The following is an 11,000-nucleotide window of genomic DNA, read 5'->3' as shown; positions in this document are numbered from 1 at the left end:
GCAGTTGCGATATGATAAGGATGATTCAGGGCCTGGGGAACACTGGCAGTCTGGCATGCCAAATTGCTCAAAAATCTATGAATGTGACTCATTTCTCAGATGATTTTATTTTCTCTTTTTTTGTTTTTGGTTTTTCTTTTTGATGAATGGCCGACCAATTTTCTTGGTGGTTGATGCCCACATAAATGTTGGGTGAGAGGATGACGTGTCAGGTGGGCTATGAGGTGATTTGGAAAATTTTAAAAAAAATTGTAAATTTAAGTGCATGGAATTTTGAATCCTGCACGGTAAAAAAAATAGGGTTTTGGCTGGGGGCCGACTGCATATGTGCATTTTCTTTTGGAACGTTGGACCACACCACCGTCCCTATTTATATGAAGCCCTTCCAAGTTTCCTTTCAAAACATAGCAAAGAAGTTATAAATCTCTGTGTTTCTCCAACTCTCTCTTTGTTGAGTATTAACAATATATACGTCTATATATATAGATATGAAACTTAGCAGTTCAGGCATGGAAGCTAATCAGTCCAGCAAGAAAAATAGTGTTTCATGCAAAAGGTTTGGGGGGTATCTTAGACAACAGAAAGGAAGGCTCTACATCGTTAGGAGATGTGTAATCATGCTTCTCTGCTGGCACGACTAATTTTCCACCCACCAAGTCTTCAACATTCGTAGTTTGTTCAGAGTGTGAAACTCACGTCGGGAAAGTAAGAGATGATATCTGTGCTTAATCCAACTTAGCAACCATTGCTCGCAGCTGCAGTGAAGTTTTCAGCAAACAGTTAATGATCTCCAGATCTCTCTCTGATGATTTGTGCCACCCTTCTCCTTTATGACGATGAGGTGTAAATAGCAAAGAGAAATGTTAGTCATGATGATGAAAGTTGTTTTTTCTTTCCCGCAGAAGAAGCCTTTCTTTTGGGCATTTGTACTATAGAAATTATTTGAATTAACTAATTAGATATGCCGAACCAATTTTAGAGTATTTTGTCTCCTTTACTAGTGTGTGTGCGCGTATATACTAGTTTTGGTTGTTTAATTAATTCCTGGATAATCAATTTAGTCAATTAATAAGTACTTTATGGGGTAATATAAGGGTGAGAAACAGTTAAAGTAACCCAGAAATTTGGAAATTATTATATATAGTAGCTTGGTTACAAATGGAAAGGTTATTCAGAGTCTTGTTACATATTTTCTCAAAGTAGAGAAGTGATGTTTTATTCTTTAGTCAGAAAAATATTGCAGGGTCAAAGAGGTAGCTATTCCCCGGTAGAAAAGAAAAAAGAGCACCATCTGAATCCGTGATGCAATATCATGGCTGCCTGCTACCACATTGGTGATGAGTGTTGGATATATTTCTGTCCTTGTGAGAGTTTTGGTGTCTCTCCACTTGTGTGTTTATCTCTTTCGTCAAATAAAATACATAATTATATACTACCGATAATACATCTTATTTTCTCGAGATTGTAAGGTGTGTTTTTGATTTTATGGTGTTGTCAACTCAACTTTCAAATGCATATTGAAAAAGTGTGGGTGATCACATGTGAGTCGTACCCTATGATTGGAGTAGATATTAATTCTACTTTGGATTCATCTTCATTCCAAACAAACCTACTACTGTTCCTTTTTACCACCTTCACATATAGCGTAACTGCTAAAGTGACTTTATAAATAAGTACCAATGTATGTGCTTATTTAACACTAACCCTTATTGTTTAAGAGTACACAGTCCATCAAATTATATATATATCCATCAAATTATATATATATATATATATATATATACGAGTTATTTGCATGCACTCTCTTCGTTATTTCAGTTTATTAATTTGTTTTACTTTGTTCAAAATAAATATGCATGTGGAGAAAAGGACAATGCAAAAATCACTTGATGTATGTATATATATATCTACATGGAACTAGGAGCAGTAGGACAACATGAACATGGACCATGGAGGTTGCCAATTAATAAGAACCTTATCTTCTGATTTCAAGGTTTGCCTGGCATGCAAACATGCTTAAGTCCTATAACTAAGGCAGTGACGCATACCAAATGAAAGCAAAGGCAAGATGAAATTAGGTACGCGTAATGTACACACATATATCCACCTTACCTAACTACCTAATGAAGGCTGTAGGCAAAATAGACCTAAGCCGATATAATGGGTACTGTTCAAGACTTTTAGCTAAGTGTATCTCTGAGACTGGCAAAAAGTTAGTTGCATTCAAATACACACATGAGTGAGAGATGACACAATCGGTGTATGTATACAGTTTATACTAGTTGATGTGGAGCTAAGTCAAGTAGAACAATGTGGTTTATATTATTAGAAAGAAAAAAAAAACCATTATGATATTGGAAATTAATATTCTACTAAAAACTTGAAAAACTAATTTGTTTTGAAAATTTTGAGTTGTAGTTCACCAAATGTATCGTTATGAATTATATCAAAGTTGTGCCCCAGTCGACATTGATCCAAAATTAAGCAGGCGATGCTATATCTCAATTCTCATCTTGATCCAACAAATTTTTACATATGTTAGTTCTCCAAACATGTTGGAATGAAGAGAATTGATTTTCTAATGAATATACATCAATGAGTTGCTTCTTGAAGGAATTCAAACCTCGTGCAGCTATATTAACTTAACTTAGTAAACGTGTTTGGCATATATCATGTATCCATGCCAACTAAAGTGGAAACAAAACTGTTATATTAAACAAGAAAAAAGTTTGGACCGCTTTTAGTCTTGAGACTCATATGAATCTGATATGAGTATATCAAAATTATAACGGTCCGTATCATTAATAATACAATATTATGAATAAAAAAATTCCCACAGTTACGATGGCATTGACAGAATTACACGTCTTCTACTCAATCTCACTGGCTTGAAGATATGAAACTGAAAACGTGGGTCTCACTAAATTTATGAATCCTGTGACAGTATAAGCCGCTTGTACGTGCATAATGTGTGATCAACCCAGATAAGTCAGGATCCTACAGTATTTTCTTACCCGTTTGCTGTTGGTCCCAAAACAAAAGGACAATGAGAAAAATAAAAACAAAAAAGAACAAATTTTTTAATTAAATTTTATAAATTAATAATGTAATTTTTGTTAACTAAATTATTAATTAACGTATTTAATTTTTATTTATAATACATAATTTAATTTAAAATTTTAATCTATCGTTCAAAGTAAAATTATGCGCATGCGAAAGCAAGTGAGAACATGACTACAAGACTACAACTCTACAAGTCGAGAAACTTTTAGGTGTTCCTGTCACCCCACATCACCATCACACTTGGTGTACCCATCCAATCAGGGGATGCCACGTTTCCCATTAAAGTGTTTGTTTAATTGATTTTCTTAAAAAATAAAGGGAGCATTTTTGCTCACCACCATTTAGTGTGTTGTATACTTACCACCTTATTAATTACCGTTAGATGAGTTTGAATTTCGAGATTCGTGTAGTGGATAAGCACAAATGATGATGAGCATACACCACTCTAAATGATGATGAGCAAAAATGCACCCAAAAATAAATCAGAAAGATTATTTAATGAGAAACGTGGCATCTCCTGATTAGATGGGTACACCAAGTGTCCATGGTGATGTGGAATGACGGGAACACCTAAAAATTTCTCCTACAAGTCAAGAGCAGCACAGTAACCACTCGTTTTTAAATTGTTTTGCGGCCAATCGCAATCTGCCACCGCACGATCAGGGAAACGATAAAGTGTTGGCTGTTCAAAGTGGCAGCCTTATCAGTTATCATGCCCACGTGCACCTCCTAATCCTCAAGCCCCACATCTGCATCCACCACAACTTCTGTCTTTCAATCCCGAACAAATGACTTGTTCAGTTGTTTTACGTTCGTACTTCAAAGTTTTTACTTCCAGTTTAAAAAAAAATCTTTTAACATTTTCTGGTTATATTTGTTTAGATCAGGTGGTAAATCTCAGAGTGATCAACGTCAATATGTATGCAAAAAGTACTCAACTTAATCTAAATTATACATCCTTGGTGACATCGAGATTCTAGTACAGAGGTTAACGTTAGTGACATTTTCGTTTGTACCTAGGGAGAGCAACCGCGCGGCTCACTCGATGGCGAAGTTTGCCTTGCAGCAAGGTGGTGATTTTGTTTGGAATTGTATTGGGCCGGAATTTTTGTTTAATGTTTTAGCCCACGATGTAAACATTCATATTCGTCTTTAATTTATCCTATCTTCGGTTTAAAAAAAATCTAAATTATACATCAAATAGGGTGTATAATGACATGCACTAAGGCTTATAAAAGCAATATTATATAGTTTTACCGAAAAACGGAATCCTGTTAACATACACTTTACAAAGCATGAACTTGCTCGTTGAACGTAACATTTGCATAATTTGTATGCTTACTACTTGACATTGTATAAATGAACACTTTTGATGCGGTCCTTAACTATCAATATTCTTTGATTGAAACCTTGTCTGTTTTTAGTTTTTTATCGAAATCTCTGATATTAATGTAATAATGTAAGTTACTATAGTTTTTAAATTAAAAATTAAAAAATAAAATTTGTATTTGTTTATATCAATGAGATTTTAAATAAAACACATAATTTGTGGGATTAAAAATAATAAAATATAAATTATATTCTCTATTATATTGTGTGTGTGTGTGTGTGTGTGTCTGTGTGTGTGTGTGGGTACATTCATCAAAATTAACAAAAAAAATTATTGTACCAAAACATGGGTACATTCTTCAAAACCACAAGAAAAAAAGAAGATATTAGGCTTAATAACATTAGTAATTTTTTTTTACAAAAAAAAAACATTAGTAAATTTCTTCTATTAAACTTGACATGGATACATTCTCATATCAACGGAAAAAAAATGTACCCATATAAGTTTAAAAATGGATTTAAAATTTTTGAATGGATTTTATATTGAAAATTTGGGTACATTTTATATTAAAAAATGGTACATTTTACATATAACAAATTGGTATATTTAAGAATGGGTACATTTAAGATTTAAAAAAATGAAAATTATATGAATGGGTACATTTAAGATTAAAAAAAAATTGAAAATTATATGAATGGGTACATTTAAGATTAAAAACTTGAAAATCTTTTTATAATAAAACTAATGGGTACAAACTTAGAATTTAAGATTAAAAAATTTAGAATCTTTTTATAAAAAAACTAATGGGTACAAACTTATTCTAATTTTTTTTTTTTTTTTTTTTTTTGGAAATGTTTGAATTGAAAATTAATTAGGAGTTTAACAGAGGTGTGAGTATTAAACTAAATCAATTACTAATTTTTATTTTAAAAAATTATGTAATAAACATGTAAATTCATTATCACATTAATATTCGGGAATTCAATCAAAATTTGAAAGTAATAAGGTCTCAATCAATGATCATTAGTAACTAGAGACCGGATATTAATTTTTCCTTGTATAAATTTTGCATTTTTAGGTATATTTGTGTGTAGCGGCATATTGATCGAGCTAGGGAATGTTTATTCTCGCGTGTATGCCAAGTGTACAACTCATACCAATTACCAATTGATGCAGAGAGAGAATGAAAATACCATAATAAAAGGAATGTGAATTTGAATATCCATTATTTTTAAGCTGTTACGATCCTTTGGGCGACCATAGGTTACTAGTACTTATTAGGCCCATTGATAATGTTAAGCCCACTAAGATTACTAAACCCTAACTATTTTTTTGTGTATTTAAACTACTATGTTCGTTTAAATTGGACACGAACGAAGATATGAATTTTCTTTGATTTTCTCTTCTATTTCCTGCATTACTTTCATTGCAATTTCCCTTTTATGCCATGTCTGATCCTATCAATTGGTAGCAGAGCCAGAGATCCACCGTGGATCTATGGTTTGGACCCGTCGATCCTAACTTCCAGCACCTTGGAAAAGTGTGACGGATGATTCCATCGGTATGGTGTTCTATTGGAATCCAGTAACCAATGTTTCTCAATATGAACGTCCAAATCTGCCTCCGCCTCCACCACCTCATCCTCTTCCTCCTCCTGATCACTACCAGTTTCCATTCGAGTATAAACCCACCTTTCTCTCCTCTGATCTTACCTATCGACCACCAGATTATCCAGCCTCATATATGCCTGAGCTTTCCGTCGCTACTTCATATACCAGTCTCATTTTCCTCCCGCACCCTCCACCACCTTCATTGCGTATTCGGACTCCATGGACGTCCCTCAAATCCCTTATTCCTATACCACAAACCCTAATTTTCACCAACCCCAAATTTACTCTCCAGCGTCGTACCAACGTAATTTGTGGGTTTTCGATTCCAAGAACCGTCTACGGTTTAATGACCCCCATCAGGTCTCTCCTTACGAACTTGACCTATGTTACAATTCGACAGTTCACACGGCTCCCAGCACCGCTGCACCACTGGCTCTAATTGCTGCCCCTGCGAGCTTAGCAGCTTCTTCCGAAGGCTTGCTTGTAAGCTCGTTTTCCTTCCAAACTGCTTCAGGAGCTACTGCTTCTTCTTCTGCTGCCTTTTTATCTTTGACAAAATAGTCTACACCTGCTCCATCGTCTCAAGCTCAACCAAGCGCTACCGTGCCGGAATCGGGTCTCGGTACTTCAGCCCCTGCGCTCCCCTTTTCGGTTCTCAAATTTCCCCCAATCAGATTTTCGAAGTCGGAGAATTCACTGCGCTTCAAAACGCTGTCGGACGATGAGAGAGATGAGAAGGAGCTGCATCTCACATCTCTGGAAGTCGTCACCAAATCCAAGAGCACCGTTGGACTTGTCAACAAGGCTCTGCAACTGGTAATATCCGAATGCAAACCGAAAGAGAAGATTGTGGACCTTTGTAAGAAAAGGGATTCATATATCAGAGAACAAACTGGCAACATGTCCAAAAATGTGAAGAAGAAGATCGAACGAGGCGTTGCCTCTTCGACCTGCATTTCTGTGAAAAACACTGTATGCCATCTCCCTCCTCTTGCCAGCGATGAGTCAGTGTTGGAAGAAGGAATGGCTGCTGATGTTATTGCAACTGCTAACGATGTGGCTGAAGTTGCATTAAGGCTTGTTAGGCCGGGGAGAAAGCACAAAGATGTGACAGAGGTAATACAAAAGGTTGCAGTCGTGCTCGGTCCGCCACCAAATGTCATTGTGTCAAGGTTGGGCTCTCCATCCTCGACCTTTGCCTATACTATTCTGCCTTCTCACGAGCTGTCGTCGATCCCAAATTCCACCGACTCCAACAATACACTACCCAATCTGAATGGTTACAACGACTTCGCCAAAAGGGTAACAAGTATGGATTTCTCGCTCACACACTCCAAAGCCAATTTGCAACTTATTCGCCTTCATAAGCTCTCTTTCCTTGACACTAGGAAAACTAGACCTCAGATATTTAATTCCTTGCATGACTGTTCTGGAAAGAAACCTAAGGAAAGAGATTTCTGATGGATTATCAAGCGGAAAGAAACCTAAGGAAATGCCAAATTGGCAATAGCACTATGGACAACAATTATGAGGCATCCTCAAGCATCTGAGGTCGTCATCAAGGACATAATATCACACTTTGTTCTGCAACTAGTTTATTGCACGACAGTAGATCTGAAAAAATGGTTTCTTTCCTTGGAGACTGCCTTATTTCGTTACCGATTTATAATTGAACAACCTGAACCGCAGAGGGCACTCATGGAAGAAATTGGTCTTTCATACAAGGCACTTAGTGGTTCAGAACTTGAGAATGTATTAGATAAATTGGTCCTGGTTTCACGTTCGCTCGGTGCTCAATCTCCACCAACGGCTAGTGATATCTTCCACATGGTACCGTTTGAAGAAGTTCCAGAACTGGTAGCCAGTCGTAGAGTATTCATCAGTAAGGGGCATGCCTATATAGCAAGAAATCAGGTGTTTCCCCTTGTTGCCACACGATTCCGCAGTCTTCTATCAAAGGCACTTACATTGACAAACAGAAAATGGGCAACAACTACAGCAGAACAAGAGACGGATCCGTTGCCACCTATTGTTGAAGCCATATCCTCAACATACTTAGTCCTGCATATTTCGAGCATAAGGAGTTTGGTCAGATTTCCTTAAGGTGTGTTTGTTTGGCTTCACTAACCTTCACTAGACTAGACTAGACTAAAAGTTAGTGTAGTGTTGTGTTTGTTAATCACAAGGACTAACTTTAGTGGGACTAGGTGGGACTCGTCCCGACTATCGACCTCGCTAGAGGGTCTCAGATAGTCCCCCCAAAATGAAGCGGACTGCTAAGACCGCTCTTTGCTTCGTCTACTTTGTCTACTCGCGTCGCGTTCTCTTCCTACTGGACGACCTCGCCGTCAAATCCTCCCACTCTCTCCCCACATGGATCTTCCCTTGCTATATCTCTGTGCACCGCCAACCCAAACCACCACCTGAATCCCAAAATCTATTTACCACCACCGATGGGTCGGGCTCGATCCGTGGATCAATTAGAAAGGAGAAAGTTTACTTTATATTACGATCGGCTGAGGGCTGGGGTTGACGACCGAAGGCTAGGTTTGAAAGTTGAGGTTCGAAGACAGAGGTTTGAAGGCAAAAACGGATTGCAAAGATCTGCTAGAGAAATTGGATCAATTTGGGTTTTTCCAAGCACTACTCTCTCTTTTGATCTTTGGGATCCAAGCAGTGAACTTGTCATCTGGGATTTTAACAATTTGTCTAGTTTAAAAGATCTGCTGGAAAATTGGATTGTTTGGGTTTATTTTTAATTGGGTTCAATTGGGTTTTCTGGATTTGAATAATTGGTGATATAGATCAGTTCTTTTGTTTTGGTCATTTTTTGTTTTACATTTATTCTTCGAATTTATGTTGTTCTTACATTGAAGATAAAGATTTGGAAATGTTGATTGTGCTGTTCTTCAATGGATATTTTACAAGTTGTTTGGTTGTTGAGAAAACTGACGAATAATCGTAATTTTATTTGCCATAGATTGTGGGTTATGGATGCATGTTTGATTCCAACTGTGGTTGCAATGTCTGAAAATTAGTTGAGTTTCTTTTGACGTTGAGAGATCAAAAGCCCCCGTTTCTTTCGAACATTGATAACTATTTCATTATCCTTATTTTTAGTCCGACACTGCACCAAACGTTTTACTAAGTTAGTCTAGTTTAGTCTAGTCTAAGCCAGTCCAACTTAATCCCTGCAGCTAGTCCAGTCCGAGACAGTCTGGTACAACAAACGCACCCTAAAAGACATTGATGAGGCATCCAAGACCTCATTTCCTATCTGCATGCGCCACCTATTTGACAAGTGGAGAGAAGATCATCATTTAAAGTATGGAGGGAGAATGCAGGTAGGTCTCTTTCTCAAGGGTGTTGGGTTGAAGCTGGATGATGCCCTTGCGTTTTGGAAAGTTGAGCTCTCGTAAAAAGTTGATGCTGACAGGTTTGACAAAGACTATTCATATGGCATACGCCTCAATTACGAAAGAGATGGGAAAATATCGGATTACACGCCTTGTTCCTGTCCCAAAATCATCTCATCTACTCCCGGTGTAGGAGATCATCATGGATGCCTGTATCGATATTTCAGTGCAGAGAACTTGAGAGCAGCACTAGATTTTGCAATTTGGTTTTCTATAGTGTATAAGGGGGCTGGTTTGGTATTGCTGTGCTTTGAAAAAAAACTGTTGTGAGAATAAGCGGCTGTGCTGTGAGAATAAGTGGCTGTGAAATAAATCAGCAGAGTGTTTGGTAAACTTTTTTGTAAAAGTGTTTTTGGAAAAAAAAACAGTCTAATAGTAGGTCTTTTCATTAAAGAAGCACCATGTGCTTTGAAAAAAAGCCAGTTTTCTAAAGCTGCAAATAGCAGCTTCAGCTTTTTCCTTTAATTTCAACTTATTCTCACAGCAGCTTCAGCTTTTTCCTTTAATTTCAACTTATTCTCACAGCAGCTTCCAAAATAAGCCCTTTTTTTTCAGTTTACCAAACACCTAAAACCCTCACAGCTTTTTTTCATGGGTGTTTTTTTTTAAGCACCTTACTCCCAAACTAGGTCTTACTATTATCGGTTGGAATCTTTGGACTTCTCTAGCTCCGACGCAACTGATCCATTTTCTTTATGGCAAGGGAATACAAACATTACTTTCACGAGGTCGACAGGCGTCAAACAAGACAGAGTGGAAGTGAAACACTTATCTGATTCACTTCTTCACCTACGCAGTACAAAGTAATGAAGCTTCTGTAATATGGTTCCTCAGGAGTGATAGTTCATCGGCAGCTTAGATCGGACATGTTTGCTCTGTAGTAGACCAGATGACAAACCCCTTTGATGGTGTACCAAAATGTTTCGATTATTGGAAGGGTCTTGCTGATTTCGCTTTCTTTTTGTATCATCCGATGGCAACTTGTGGGATGCTCGATGCCGATTCGCTGCTCTACTTTACGAATTATCAAGGCATTCAATCATCCATGGAATCTTTCAACTGGTGGGACATCTCTTCAACATTTTCTGGTGTATTACGGAACAACAATTGGCCTTCACTCACTAAGCTTAGGGTATTCTTATTTACTAAGCTTTGGATCTGCAAATTATGGGAGCATTTGTTTATGAGCACCAACAGTGTTCTCATTATCCGTAGCGCTACAAGTTGGATTGACCACCCAATGGGAGTTACTGAGCCTAAAAATCTGAATACCAATATTCGAAGTTGGCTACTCTTGACCACAAGTACTGAGACTGGGGTACCAGCTGCACAAAATGTAGAAAACTATTTGGACAACACTAGTCATTCTTTTGGGGAGTTGGTGGTCGGTGATGCACCAACGCTGATTGTTATTTTGTTCAATGCTGTCAAGATTAGAGTGCTCCAACTCTTTTCTTCCATCTCAGCGTATTTGGCAAATCTGCATGATTTCATTTTGGCAGGATATCAGTTACTGATCTTTATTTTTTGGTTGAACACACTGAAGAAGCTTTGGATGGACATGGTTCGTGATTTAAAGAC

The 11,000-nt window shown here is 37.3% G+C and overlaps 1 protein-coding gene across 1 annotated transcript; it reads left to right on the top strand.

Moving 5' to 3' along the window:
• Positions 1-7,530: 7,530 nt before the first annotated feature.
• LOC114826938 (probable DNA primase large subunit) lies at positions 7,531-8,951 on the top strand. Its single transcript, XM_070805289.1, has one exon. The coding sequence runs from the start codon at positions 7,531-7,533 to the stop codon at positions 8,104-8,106; it is 576 nt and encodes a 191-aa protein (XP_070661390.1). The 3' UTR covers positions 8,107-8,951.
• The last annotated feature ends 2,049 nt before the right edge of the window (positions 8,952-11,000 follow it).

This window comes from Malus domestica, chromosome 09 (assembly GCF_042453785.1).
Source record: "Malus domestica chromosome 09, GDT2T_hap1".
Lineage (NCBI taxonomy): Eukaryota > Viridiplantae > Streptophyta > Magnoliopsida > Rosales > Rosaceae > Malus > Malus domestica.
This window is presented reverse-complemented; position numbering and strand designations above follow the sequence as displayed.